General features: G+C 40.3%; 1 protein-coding gene across 1 annotated transcript in view; it reads right to left on the reverse strand.

Annotated features, from left to right (window-relative positions):
• CHN1 (chimerin 1) overlaps positions 1-8,806 on the reverse strand; it is a 211,286-nt gene extending 202,480 nt beyond the window's left edge. Inside the window, exons 1-2 of the mRNA XM_047722227.1 lie at positions 8,667-8,806; positions 8,338-8,534 (exon numbers count right to left, since the gene is read on the reverse strand). Of these exons, the coding sequence (XP_047578183.1) occupies positions 8,338-8,356 (19 nt within the window). The 5' untranslated portion in view covers positions 8,357-8,534; positions 8,667-8,806. The remainder of the gene's footprint in view (positions 1-8,337; positions 8,535-8,666) is intronic.
• Positions 8,807-15,641: the final 6,835 nt, after the last annotated feature.

The raw sequence follows: 15,641 nt of genomic DNA on the forward strand, positions 1-15,641 counted from the left end.
CGGCCCAAATCCCAAAAACCCAGGATTTTCACACTGTTCTTCTTCTTACTACCCCAGCCCCCTTCAGGTCTTTCTCAGTAATGTCTCATGCTCTACATAAAAACCGCCACTCTCGGGGCGCCTGGGTGGCTCAGTGGGTTAAGTCTCTGCCTTGGGCTCAGGTCATGATCTCAGGCTCCTGCGATTGAGCCCCCGCATCGAGCCCCGCATCAGGCTGTCTGCTCAGCAGGGAGCCTGCTTCCCCTTCTCTCTCTGCCTGCCTCTCTGCCTACTTGTGATCTCTGTCAAATAAATAAATAAATAAATAAATCTTTTAAAAAACAAAAACAAAAACATGCCACTTTCTCTTCTCTTACAGTGCAGTTCCCTCAGTCAAAATGTTTGCTCTGTCTACTCGAAGATCTTGAATCCATAAATTAAAATCACTCTCTTGCTATGTGAAGATGTCTGTATCTACCATGCTATTCCTCATAGGTAACATACTAAGTATCCATGCCTTAATTATAGTATAATAGTATTAAATTCATTTACTATGAAGGTCTGCAGGGGAAATACTTCAGTCAGGCAGATATTTACCTATTTACACCACTTACCTGCTGGGCTCAGGCCCTGATCTTCGGGACATGAGTTCAAGCCCAACAGTGGGCTCTGTGCTCAGTGCCAAGTCAGCTTGGGTTTCTCTCTCCCTCTCCCTCCATCCCTCCCCACCCCATCAGCGTGCACATGCAGGAGCACACACTCTCTAATAAATAAACAGGCCTTTAAAAAAAAGAGAGATTAGCAGTTTAAAGAAAAGGAACAGCTCAGTTTTCGAAACATCAGGTCTGTGGGTCTGAAAACCTATTCATGCAGAGATACTTTTCTTGGACTACATCTTTTCTTCTAACTTGCTTCACACCAGGAAATAGACATGGTCCAATGAAATCCGAAGGTTAAAACGTCAGAGTGGAAAGGGAAAGGACAAGCTTCAGTGCAGCTAGAGGAAACACAATGAGGTGGCCCCCGGCCAGGCTACTAAGCAGCTGGCCGCACTGGGGGGTGGAGGCGGAGGGGGGCACCTGACTCATCTTCCCTTCTCCCCCACAAATTCAACTGTCTGCATTCTTTCCAAGAAGTGCTTACTTTTCTAAATTTAAAACAACTATTCAAAACAGGCAAGGACATTTCTAGTTATTGATTTTTTATTTTTTGTTTCTTGGAGAACAAAAAGAAACAAAAACTTTCTAAAAATGTAAAAAGTTCTAAAAGATTCCTGGATATAAAACCATTACTTTAAAAATAGTAATTTCTGTTTTTTACAGTTTAAGTGAAGTAAATCTTTCTTCTATTCAATTCTATTCATCCCCACTCGAGGTAATTTTTAAATTAATAACAGCTTGATTGAGATAGAATTCACACACCATAAAATTCAGCCTTTAACATATACCTGGAGGTGGTTTTTAATATATTCACAAAGTATTCATTATGTTTTTTAGAAATATAGAGACAAATTAAGAAAGTATATTTATAACTATTTCATGAGACTTCTTTTCCCCAATACCACTTTTCAGTGTAGAATACAGTCACACCATTCTGGTTCTTAGTTTCTCCCTATTTTTCTTTCTTTCTTTCTTTCTTTTTTTTTTTTAAGAGAGAATCTTAAGCAGAATCCACACCCAGCATGGAGTCTGATGCAGGGCTGATCCCATGACCCTGAGATCATGACCTGAGTTGAAATCAAGAGTCAGTCACTTAACAACTAAGCCACCCAGACACCCCTCCCTATTCTGTGTTTTAAGGATAGTAGGATTACATTAATAAAAATCAAAGCTTATGGGAATCATTTTCTCTATAAGAATGACTTATGACTGGTAAGGCTGGGCTCAACGCCTTGTCCTGAGTTGGATCTGCACAGAAAGTCCAGTGACTTCATTTAGTTTATATATGCCAGACAAATAATAAAGTGTTTTTAAAGGTGCTATTACTGATACTTTATATAAGACTGAGAAAACATCAATTACCCATATCAAAGGATATTATTATTACTAGAGGGACTTTGAGAAAAGCTACACAAACCCCAGCCTGGCAAGGAAATCCCTGTTATGGCTGCTCAAGATGACAGTAAACTTAATTCTTAGGTTAATCCAATCTGATGAAAAATGTGTAACTTCTACTAATGTCATTCCTTCAAAACTATTATTAGATGGCATACAAAGCATGATCAAACAGTATTTTTCTGCCTATTTCTCTTATGATTGTTTTAGATTAGTCTAAAAATGTATTCTCATTGAAGGTAATATTGCCTTCAAGTGAGCAAAAATTAGCTTATGGTGGTCAAAAACCTTACTCTTTTTGTGCATAAAGCAGATATACACACTGTGTAAAAAGACAGTGTATCTGTTATTAAAGTTTCATGGGGAAAACAAGAAAAAATGCCTAGGGGTGCCTGGGTGGCTCAGTGGGTTAAAGCCCCTGCCTTCGGCTCAGGTCATGATCCCAGGGTTCTAGGATCGAGCCCGCTTTGGGCGCTCGGCTCAGCGGAGAGCCTTCTTCCTCCTCTCTCTCTGCCTGCCTCTCTGCTTCATTGTGATCTCTGTCTCTGTCAAATAAATAAATAAAATCTAAAAAAAAAAGAAAAGAAAGAAAGAAAGAATGCCTAGGGGCACCTGTGTCATGCAGTCCTTTAGGCTAAGCATCTGACTTTGGCTCAGGTCTTGACCTGAGGGTCCTGGGATCAAGACCCAGGGACAGGCTCCCAGCTCAGCCAGAGGTCTGCTTCCTCTCTCCCTCTCCCGCTGCCCGACCCCCACTCATCCTCTATGTGTAAGTGTGTGTGTCTCTTGCTCTCTCAAATGTATCAATTTTTAAAATCTTTTAAAAAAAGGAAAAAAATGCCTAAAAGTCTTATGAAGAGTGATTTTTTTAAAAGGTAGACAAATCCAGATATAAAGAAACTGAAACTCTTATTGACAAATGTGTCAAATTTTTATAATTATGCATATCACTCTATCTTCAAAGATTAGGATGCTAGTAGGATTGTTACTTGCAGGGACAGATGTCACTGGAAAGACTGCATCACCAATATCTTTTCCACTGTACACAGATGGTAACTTTCAGAATCATAGCAACTATAATTCTTTTATCTGTCTTACATAGCACTAAATCTCCACACATTAAAAGAAAAATTTTTCAGTTGAAATAATAAGTTTTTGATACAGGTGAGAGAATATGCACAAGTATTTTTTAAATAAGGATGGTGATTTTAATGACAGCTGAAAAGATGAAACATTCTAAGAAAAGTAGCTGAGTTCTCACCACTGGACCACCCTGCTGCTTATTAGGTAAGTCCCTCTCATATTCTTTGATGAGCAACATCTGAAAAATAAAAATGTGAGCAGAGACCGTATTCAAGTGGAGTTTCCTATAAAATTGGCTTTTGGAAAAAAAAAAAATTGGCTTTTGGTCAAATAAGTCATACTGAAAATGCAGCTGATTTGTCTTTTTAAACACAAATTTTAGAGGCACTTGGCTGGCTCAGTCGGTAGAGCATGCAACTCGTGATCTCGGGTCTGCAAGTTTGAGCCCCACCATGGGTGCAGAGATAACTTTAAGAAAGAAAGAAAAAAAATTTAATGTCAAGACAGTAATAGGAAATCAGAAATTTTCCTAACTGCATTACAAAGAATGTACCATCACCATTTAAATGCTCCGAAGGATCTCTATAAAGATGCCCAAAGGCAGGTGCATCAGGTGGCAGCGTAATGAAAAGGTTTCCATGGAATCCTAGCTATGAGATCACAGATCAAGGGCAGTGACGACAGTGACTGGTAAATGAAAGGAAAAAGCAAAAAAGGAAGAGGGGCCATGCCAGAGCTAGTTCTACCCCGACAGAGAAGAGAGTTACTCAGGGTTCAGACAGCCCAGCTGGATAGTAACTGAGTTCCCAGTCTCAGCATTTGTCTGAGCTGTAAACCACAGCCCCATTTAGCTATAAATGACAGACATTCCTGCCAAAGGATAACCTGGCAGGATGCTTTTTTATCCAGCTCTGTCAAATAGGGTTTTATTGGTATGGCCACTCAGGGCGTTCCGTTAGGTACACGAGCTAAAAAGTCCTAAATTAGATGACTCGAGACTTTCCTTCTAGCCCAGCAGTTATTAGAGAACATGTGATTCTTTTTCAGGGAAGTTCTAACAAGTCCTATTGGAAATAAGTAGTTAGGTACATACACTATAGTTCTGGAATGTAAGCTCTAAGGAGACAGGGACCATGTCTCTTGCACACTGCTAAAGATTTATGTTGAACAGATCAACATACATCAACATACAACAGGTGAGTGAACAGAGTATGAACTACATTTGGATAATTTTTAGGATTTGAGGATTTAAAAATTATTCGTATTGATGCAGATGACTGAAAGGTATATTCATCTACAAGGTTGAGAAAAATGCTGGCAAAGTCCTGACCCTTCAAAAGTGTGCATTTTCAACTCCCAAATGGGACTATAAAATCAGGAAGGATTGGGGTCTAGTTCTTCTGTCACAGATAAACAGAAATTTGCATTAAAAGTATCTTTTTAAGTAGCAAAGGTGAATAATGGTAAAGATAAGAGATAAGAGTTTCACTCTTCAGCTTAAGTTGACAAATATTTTGAGTTGCTACACTGTACTTTGGTGACAAAAAGTTAAAAGTATATCAATGTGAAATTGTACTGAGTAATTTCAGAGGCTCTCATTTTTTTTTAAATGAAGCTCACTTTCACCAATGTCCCATAAAAAGAACATTCTTTACAATGATAAAAAACAAAGCCTGGATGGAAGTGTAAAACATATAGGGGGAGAAAAAAGAACATAGGGGTGTCTGGGTAGTTTGTTTGGTTGAGCACCCACTTCCTGACTGCAGCTCTGGTCATGATAGCAAGGGTTGTGAGATCGAGCCCTGAGTTGGCTTCCACACTGTGCGTGGAGCCTGCTTAGGATTCTCTCTCTGCCCTTATTTTCCCCTACCCACACTTGCACTCTCTCTCTAAATTAAATTAAATTTTTAAAAACCTAGACTCTATTGCAGGCTGCTATGCACGCAACTGTGTTCTCCAACAAATTCCTTTGTTGAAGCCCTAACCCTCAACGTGATGGTATCTGTGGAAATGAGGCCTTTGAAGGGAAATTAGGTTAGATGACATTGTGAGGGTGGGGTTCTCATGATGAGATCAGTGGTAGTACAGGAGACCAAAGACCTAGGTTTCCCATCTCTCCACCACCGGAGGATACAGCAAAAAGATGGATGTCCACAAACAGAAAGAGGTCATTTCAGCAGGAAATGAATATGCTGGCTTGCTGGTCTTAGAATTCCCAGCCTCCAAAACTTCAGGAAATAGATGTCTGTTGTGTAAGCCACTCACTCAGTTTATGGTATTTCCACTACAGGAGTTCAAGTAGATTTAAGACACTAACCTTACCAACTAATACACCCATGATATACAAGGTAGGGTTCTAGCACTGGTTGCCTTGGGAAGGCTTTGGGAGAAACTCTATTGAGCTCTGACTTTGATGACTGTTTAGTGAGGTTCATCCAGTTTCTTATATTCCGATCTTCTCTTCACTACCATCTCACAGAACTTTATTATCTTACTGCTCCTCTGCTCTAAGTTGGTTATTAAGAGGAAATATAAAGGGATATGAAGTACTTCTGATTAAACTAGTTAAAAAGTAGTACAGTTGGGGCACCTGGGTGGCTTAGTCAGTTAAGCATGACTCTTGATTTCCACTCAGGTCATGATCTCAGGGTTGTGAGATCGAGCCCCATGTGGGGCTCCATGCTCAGCAGGAATCTGCTTGAGATTCCCTCTTGCCCTTTGCTCCCTCCCTCCCCTGTTGTGCGCATGTGCTCTCTCTCAAATAATAAATAAATAAAGGTAGTATAGTTTTTTTTTTTTAAAGGTAGTATAGTTGACTCTTGAAAAAACAGATTTGAACTGCATGGGTGTACTTATACGTGGATCTTTCTCAATAAAACCAGTACAGTACTTATAAATGTATTTTCTTTTCCTTTCACTAGTTTATTGTAAGAATACAGTGTGTAATACATATAACATAAAAAATACATGGTAATCAACTGTTTATACCATTGGTAAGTCTTCTGATCAACAGCAGGTTATTTGGTTTTTGGGGAGTGAAAAGTTAACACAGATTTTTGACTACATAGGAGATCAGCACCCTTAATCCTCATGTTGTTGGTGGGTCAACTGTTACATCTAAAATAAAATCCATTTCTTCTAACCGTTGGGGACTGCTCTTAATATATACAAAGGCCATTTTGAATTGGGCAAATTTGAGCAATCTCGTATTGATCTTTAATACAATGGTTCTCAAACTTGAGGATGACAGAATCACAGGGGAATTCCTTTAAAATCCCCTTCGCATAGAACTGCAGAATCTGTGGATCTAGGGGCAAAGGACTATTTATTTTGAACAAAGAGGACTGATGGGCGGTGCTCAACGACAGCTACTGTTCTATCATGACCGAAAAAAAAGACTCTTCACACAGGTGTACTTTCCTTTATAACAGGGAAATATTCTTAAAAATTGTAACCAAATTGGATTTTGTTAATTACATTCTTTTTTCCTACAAGTTGACTTAAAATTTTAAAGACACTTTATTCATTCTGAGGGGTGGGAGTGGTTTCTTTTATCTTCATCTAGAGGTCAAATCCGTGCCCTTCCTTTCCTCATCTCTACTTCAGTAGATGTAATAATTTAGGAATCCTTTTAAAAGTACCTTATTCCTTACTCTGCTTCTCTCCAATTTATCTGTTGATTCACTGAGAATGTCAACATTCGAGAAGTGGCTGATTCATGAACCTTACCTTTGAAAACAAACCTGGAAATGCAGACTCTCTCCTCAGAACAGAAAATGAACTTGCTACAAAAAACTAGTTTAAGGGAAAATTTTCCTGGGAAATATTAGTGCTATGTATTATCTACTACAGTACAAGAAATGCTTCTTCCAAAGAAAACACCAACTAAGTCTTCCACCATTTTTAACTTTTGTACCAAAAAAAAGGCCACACTTAAGAAAAAATGCTCTACTAAATGATGCAGATTAAACATAAGGTACTGCAAAGCAATGGTGAGATTTTTATTTGTTTCAGAGAAAGATGAAACATTTTTAAAGCACCTATGAAGAACCAACACCAAATGTAATTTTTAATACTGTGGGTGTTCCAGCAAAATAAACATACCCCAGACTGCAGACTGGCAAATTGTGTTCTAGGCTCAGTTTTGCCACAAAAGGGCCATGTGACCTTGGAAAATAACCTCCTTGCATCTGAATTTAATTTATAAAATGATTAAATAAATGTAACTCTTTGATTCCAGATTAATTCATTCTAACTTATATGAAAAAGCATTTGTGGTATGTGATGCCTGTAACTTGCTTGATCAAATGAAGCAATTAAAACATAACTAGAAACTTGATATTGTGAGTAACTTACTAAGACCGTCCTCGTAGCTATCAGTTTCCTACCAGTACATACCATACTACTTTGAACATCTAAATTTTCACAAACTGAGTTTTCTTAAAGGGAGGGACATGTGTACTATAGTCCGCTTTGGCAATAGGAAACACGGTATTTTTCAGCCCTTCTTCCCAACCTATTGTCATTACAGACTCCAGAGGAGGGGGGGGGGGGACAAAACCTTGAGTCTTAAAGGCTGAAACAATAGTGTTGCAGTAATTACATCACAGAAATAACATTTCTTTCCTAAAATACTCAAAGTTATTCTCCGGAGATCACTTATCTTCCAGGAACCAACTTTCTTCTGTCTGCTCTCGTATTTGTTAGAGCAAACATTTTCCATTTTAACAAATATTCAGTTCACCAGTTATTCTTGTTTCCAACGAAATATACCGTCTCCAAAAAATCCGCCCCAAAATCCAACAAGACTCAACACATGCATCTGGCAATTCCAGGGAGGTGGGGATGCACAGACATCTTGTACAAAATAAATAAACTTTCCAGGATCTTTATTTACTGACTGGAGAAGCATAGGTTTGGAAACAACCAGCTAACTTCGCTCACAAGTTGGAATCTCAAAGAATCCTCCGTTTACAAAACACTCCGGACCTCACAGACTCCCAGCCCAGAATTGGCCAGGGAGCACACGCCCATCGGCCCTGCCTGGAGAGGAAACAATGGGAGAGGCGCGAGGGACCGAGCCCGGCGCCCCAGACGCCCCAGCTCCCCCGCTCCGGCCCGCGCCCGTTACCGCGCGCTACGACCCCTCCCCTGGCGCCCAGGGCTCCGGTCCCCCGGGCGCGGCCCACCTGCAGGGGCGCGGGCAAAGGGCTGTACTTACCAAACAGGGTCAGGGCCATTGTAAAGGCGTTCGCCAGCTGCTCGCCGCCGCCCGCCGGTCCACGCGCTCCTCCCAGGCCGGCCAGAGATCACCGCATCGGCCCGAAGCGCTCTCACCTCGGAGGGAGCGGGCAGTCGGAGGGGCGTGGTGCGGCACGAGCGCGCGGGGAGGCTGCAGGCCGGGGCTGCAGGGGGCCGCTGCAAGAAAAAGTTATTTATGCGTTATTGTCAGGCGCACCCGCACGGGGGAAGACCCGCTAGCCCTAGGCGAGCCGGCACTTGTCGCTGCCATCTGCGCACTACGCGGAGCGCGCGCGCGGGCGGCCGTACCTGCGAGGCGGGAGGCTTGGACGCGGCGCAATGGCAGGCGGAGAGGCGGCGCCGCAGTGGCGGCGGCGGCGGCGGCGGGGAGAGGAGCAGCCTCGCAGGGCCCCCGGCGGGGCGCGCTCACTCCGCATCCCGCGGCCTCGCAGACGCCATCTTGCGATAGCGTCTCCCACTGGATCTGCCCCTGCGCCTCCTCGTGCCTCCAGCCTCGGGCGCCGGAGCCCTGTGCGTTCCCATAGCAACGGGCGCGCGCGGGGGTCGGGGGCGCGCGCCCCTCCTGCCCCGGGCCGGGAGGAGCAGCCCCAGCAGCCCGGGAGACAGCCTCCGCGAGCCCGGCGGGGGCGGGGTTGGTGTGCGTTTCAGCTGAAATCCCTGGGATTTTTCTTGAATGGGATTTGAGGAGGCGCGGAGAGGAGAAAAACTGAGCTGTTACTCGAAAGAGGAAGAGTCACAGGAGGATGCTCCATGAATCCAAGCCCCAAACAGGGTCACCCGGGGATCGGGTTCGTTTGAGGATAAATCTCTCGCCCGGGGCCCTCGGGGTTAACGGAGAGTCCGGAGCTGGTGACCTGAAGATACGGGACTCGGAAAGGGAGCCTGGAGTCGAGCAGAGACCCTGACTCTTGGTTTCCTTTCCACTTGGACTTGGGAGCCGCTGGGAGTACGGATCAGACTGTCATATCTGAGGAATCAGGAGTCGTTAGGATTACCTAAAATAATTTGATACAAGGCCAATGCTTAAACCTAATTTTCTTCCTTTTGCTTTACACCTCTTTGATAATGTCTCGGGAAAAATCAGCGTTTCACACTGTTTGGCACTTCTCCTATACCACAAAAGATTGCTTCCCTGAGCTTTTTGCATTTATCTGATAATCACTGGCAACATCCTTCTTTCTGTGATGTTCCCTGCTCGCCTCTGTCTTTGCCTTAATTAACGAAAAGCCATAGAACGCCTCGAGATTATCAGCCAAAAGATGTTCTTGAAAAGCTCGGTTATGATGTTTGTGTCGTTTTCATTTAATGTATTCAAAAAATTCAATATTCTCTAGTTGCCATGTTCCCTCTGTAAAGAAAAAAAAAAAAAGAAAGAAAGAAAAAAAATCCCCCTTTTCCTTCTTTCCCTTAGGCATTGGATACGATTGTAGCATCTAATCATGTAGATTTTCTCTTTGGTTCTCATGTCTTCCTACGTGCATCTTTCCTCTTACAGTTCCTCAGATTCCCTAATGTCATTTTCTGCTTCTCTCTAATTTTCAACTAATTCTTTTTAGAATATTATATAAATATCTTCTACTATATCTTGAGGATCAAATCGTTACAAAAATGAAAATTGCTACTACAAATAGAGCCACAGTTCATTCATCATCATTTCACATCAGACTCTAACATCAGAAGAAAAAGAAAAGCCAGTTGGAAGGAGGAGCCAAGCCTTTTGTTTCATGTCAGTTAACTCAAGAAAAAAGAAATAGTAGAATAATTCAACAGGAACAAGCAAATGTGTAAGATGCTGTATGCTTGAAATTTTCCAATGTACTAAAATGATTCTCCTTTAGCTACTAATATCAAAATAAATCTTGAAATGCCCACAATTTTAAATATTTAATGAAAAGGACTCTTGATTTTGAGCGGCCTTTCTGCTCATGAAAAATTACAAATACACACCTCATGAAGATAAATGAGATATTCCAGAAGGCTTTGTGGGACAGATTTTATAACCATGTAGATTGCTGCTGATCTGTTCAGCAATCAGATAAATCAGAAACTAAAGACAACATTTGCTGCCTCAAACAGTGATTTTCAACCTTTTTTGGAACTTAATTTCCCTTTAGGTCTCTGATGAAAATACTGTCCCCCTTCCTGGGAAATGCTTAAGTGCATATATACACTCACCAAAATTGCTTCCCAGAATTCCAGGGGGATTATGGCCTATTCAGGGACCCAGAAATCTTTTGTAATCTCGGAAAGTTTTACGTTTAAAATTAAAAATTTTCACCTTTCACCTGGAAGCATGGAATTTTGAACAGGAGGGTACCTAACTCCACTAACTTAAAGAAATTGAAGACTTAGTGGTCAAAAGATTTTCCCAAATGCGTACACCTTTTAGCGGCAGAACTAACAGGAAAATCTAAGGCATCTGGTGTTCTCCCTGACCACCACCTCAACTCTCCATCCTCCACCAATTTAGAGGATACATGGTTTAAATTTAAAAAGAAAAATCTGTTTAGTATTAGAAGCAGAGTGGCACGGGGAATATTTTGTCCTCAGTCATTTTGCATGTTTGGGTCTTCTCGCAGTTTGGGAAGTTCAATTTGTCTCAAAGCGTCTGTATTCACATGCTCTTCAATTCAGAACTATGTGTCCAGTCAGGTTGAGAGAAAAAGTGCTTTTCTCTTCTCTTTGTGAAACTCCCTAAGGTACCAGAGCATCAGTGTTCTGCTAGTACACCTCAGTTTCCTGGTAATTCTCTCTGCCCCCCTGGGGGCTTATCTTGTGCCTGTGAGGAAAATTAACAATCCTGTGGGCAGACTCACACTCCCATTATACAACCAAGATTTGGTTAACAGACCAGCTTTGTACCACTAGTTGTGGTTGCACATAGCTGAATCTTAGTGATAGACCCAGCTTAGGCTCAGGTGGGGACATTTCTTTCCTCCCCTTCCTCTTTTCTGTACAAGTCTGGGCACACACACACACACACACACACACACACACACACACACCTTCCAAGAGAGGTTTTTAGGGTACTATTTGAAACAATACAACTCAGTGTTACTGTGTTTCCCTTTTTAAACATATAGCTTTCCACAAGTGAATCAACTGACTTCCTAATAACAAAATGCTTTCTTTATTTATTTGATTGAAGTGCTATGTCTTTAAAATAATGCTCATTTTTCTAATATTGTATTATCTAATGAGGAATAGAGAGTGTTGCTTTTCTCACCCAGCTGGAAATAAAGCAATAGACTTTCAACCACAGATTCAATATAAGGAAGGGCATTAACTACTTGGGGACAATTATTACGGGTGGTATCTTAGATTGTTTATTTAAAAGGGCAAAGAATGAGTTGGCTTTTAAAACATTTATGTTTTCATTCAAACATTTAATTTTGTGCTCAACGAAAAAGCACCTAGAATGGCAGGATTTGTTTGCTCTGTTACTTACGTTAGATTTTTAGATGAATGTTTAACTCTTTCTGTTTCTTCCTCATTTATAAAATGAAGGGACGGGATAGAGTGAAGTTATATCTAATGTCCTTTTTAGGCTTAGCTGTCATTCTGCGATATTTTAAAGAATTTAAATTAACTGGGTTATGGATAAAACAGAAGATATTTTTATTTGAATATTCAATATATCATTTATCCACGTGTTCAGTATATTTATGGTGCTGGTATATCTGGTAAGTATAAGAGTCATAGGTTACATTTTCATTAAGTACTATAAAGAAGTCATATTTTATTAAAATATTGATACTGTATTGAGTGCCTGGGTGGCTCAGATGGTTAAGCATTTGCCTTCAGTTCAGGTCATGATATCCCGGTCCTGGGATGGAGCCCCACGTCGGGCTCCCTGCTCAGCGGGGAGTCTGTTTATTCCTCTTCCTCTGCCCCCCCAACCCCGCTTGTGCCTGCGCTCATGCTCTCTCTCAAAGAAATAAAATCTTTCAGGGACGCCTGGGTGGCTCAGTTGGTTAAGCAGCTGCCTTCGGCTCAGGTCATGATCCCAGCGTCCTGGGATCGAGTCCCACATCGGGCTCCTTGCTTGGCGGGGAGCCTGCTTCTCCCTCTGCCTCTGCCTGCCATTCTGTCTGCCTGTGCTCGCTTGCTCTCCTCTCTCTCTGACAAATAAATAAAATCTTTAAAAAAAAAATCTTTTAAAAAATATATCAATACTGTGATTTCATCTGCAGTATGTTACTAATATTATTATCATATTCTCTTTCCCAGGTTTAACAGGATTAAAATTAAAAGTATGCACTGAACAATCCATGTCAAATTTACTGTAACAGTTTCTCATTTTAATGTAAGTGTTGTGGACTAAACAGAATTTAGGCAGCCCTTTAAAATTCTTTTCTACACTTTAAACTAATGACATATTGCAAGTGTTTTGGGTTTTCTTTTTGTTACTCATTTAGCTTTGTTCCCACTGGTAAACATTGATTTGTTCCTCAGTTTTGAATGAAGCAGAAATTAATGAGGCGGTTTCTGCTTCACCATAACAAGTTGAAATTATAGCACTTTATCATGTCAACACAGCTTTAAACACTAGGAATACCAGTGCTATTAGCACTGTTCCCAAAATAGTGCCAAAGTTTGCTGTTGAAGAAGAACTCACAGAGCATATTTCTGCTAATGTGATAGAAACATTTTTTATTCCTCAGTTATACTAATTAAGGTTTAAATTATTTATTTAAAATAATCACAATCTATGACATTCTCTCTATCCTATATTTATGTTATTGGTCAGAGTATTTATTGCCGTAGTGTGAATGTGCATAGAGTGGATTTGGTCTGTTTTTAATAATGTTGAATAATAATGTTAATAATAATAATGACAATGATGATAATAATAATAATGTTTAATAATGTTCCTAATAATGTTTTCCTTAATGTTTTTAATAATGTTTTAGTAGTGTTTCCCCGAATCCAGATGAGTCCTCCACTTTTCTTTCTGAAGATAATCTTTATCCTTCTAAATTAATATCTTACCTAATATTTGCATGGCATTTCATGACTTATAAATAGCACTTTCATAGGGCAAAGGCATATACATACAAGTAATGGAAGCAGTATTGGCTTTGAATGTGAAGATTTAGATGACAAAACTATTCAAGAAAGAAAAACTTATGTCATAAACGATAAATCTGGCCTTTCAGCTTAAATAATTCAAAGTAATGTTTAGGAGAGTTAGTTGTGTTCCACTGACCACCAGAGGGTGCCTAAATTAAATCCATGGGAACAACTGTGGATCTTAGAAAGGAAGTAAAATTTGAAAAATACATAAGAATCCTTAAGAATTGAAAATTTTCGGGGCACCTGGGTGGCTCAGTGGGTTAAGCCGCTGCCTTCGGCTCAGGTCATGATCTCGGGGTCCTGGGATCGAGTCCCGCGTCGGGCTCTCTGCTCAGCAGGGAGCCTGCTTCCCTCTCTCTCTCTCTCTCTCTGCCTGCCTCTCCATCTACTTGTGATCTCTCTCTGTCAAATAAATAAATAAAATCTTTAAAAAAAAAATAAAAAAATAATTTAAAAAAAAAAAAAGAATTGAAAATTTTCTCAGTTCCCCTGCAGTGTTTCTTATGAAGTAGCAGAAAATAATCCCACCAAAATCATGCTAAAAGGGGAGGTGGCTTTTGGCTCATTAGACACAGATTCGGGGGAATTGTAAATCACTGAGCAGTGTTTGTTCAGTCCTCATTATATTACTTCCAAAGTAAAACGAAAGTGTTTGTAGAAGAGCTGGTGTGTGTATGTGTGTGTGTGTTGGTATGAAGGGAGGGGAAGCTGGAATTCAAAAGCAGTCCATAGAGGTCTTCTATCCCTGACCTAAGGTAATGGATTTCTTGTTCATGCTCAGCTTGAAGAGGAAATTTTAGTCCAATAGGTGATGGAACCATAGGTATTACTATGAGCCCTAGGTTTGAATCTTCTAAATGCCACAGGTTCTAGGTTTTTTTTTAACTTAGTGATAGGATTTCCTTGAAATGTCAAAATGACCACTGATCAGAAGTAACCAAGGAAAAAGAAAGGGTATAATAGGTCTGTTTTCAATACATGTTTAAGAGAATACTTATTTCCTGGTAAATAGTATAGTATAGCAGATCTTTTGGAAATTTTTACAGGCTTAAAAGCAAATACATTTTCAAGTGTACATTAGCTAAACGTACAGCAATTATGGCAGCCCTCAAGTAAATTTTTTGTCTGAACTATAATCATATTATAGTACTTTAAGCCAGCATTTCCATTTGTGTGTGTTTTTCTGAGGTCACCAGGCATATCTAATGCACAGTGTAAGCTAAATGTCTATTTGACTTGAGCAGTTGGATTTCTGCCAGATTTTGTTTTCAAGAGGGTATAAGGAGATTTGGCTGCAAATCAAATCTCCCTAATATGGCCATGGTTCTTCTGGTTAATGTGGGTGTCCACAATAAGATGACTTATTCAAGTTGATTACATTGTGAGTTATAAATCAGCTAAATAGCTATGAACTCTGAGTGAGAATTACACAATCTCTAATTAAATAACAGAGCTAAAAAAGAGAGAAGTGTATTTCCATGATTAAAATCACAATCTAGGCTCAAATCTTGTCTACTCCTGTGATGGATTTTTCATAAAGCTCTTTTGTATACTTTTGTGAAATAGAACTTATATCAGACATTTAAGACAATGCACCAGTTGGAATCCATCCATCCTTCCTTCATTCACTCAACAAATATTCACTAAGGACCTATGATATATCAGGCATGATGCTAGAATCTAGCAAAGGAGTCAAAGATGACCCAAACGTGTATTCAGATCTTTAAAAATTTGCAGTCCTTTGAGATAATCCTTATAGATGGGACAATGGATAGACCATAAGAGGGATACAGATTAAATATTGTGGAAGTTCAGAGCAGAGAAAAATTATTTCCTGCTGATAAAATGGATGACGGTTTCATGAAGGATGAAGCTATGCTTTGAGATACAGACAGAAATGAGGCAAACAGAATAGAGAAAGGGAGAAGTAGGGCTTAGCTAAGAGAAAAGAACATGACAAAGTCTAGGGGAGAGAGGTGGGAAATTATGACAGAAGAATTGCAGGTAGGACAATTTGGCTGTAGCAAGGACTTCCGGGAGGAGAGGTTAGACATATAAGTCAGGGACGTATATAGAAGGCCAACCTGTTGCCTCAAAAATTACTGTGTTATCTGAACCCTGCAGGTTTTCTACAGGTACTTGAGGTAACTGGGAATTTGGATTCATTATGCAAAAGTCTGGTCTCAA

Source organism: Lutra lutra, chromosome 3, assembly GCF_902655055.1.
Source record: "Lutra lutra chromosome 3, mLutLut1.2, whole genome shotgun sequence".
NCBI lineage: Eukaryota > Metazoa > Chordata > Mammalia > Carnivora > Mustelidae > Lutra > Lutra lutra.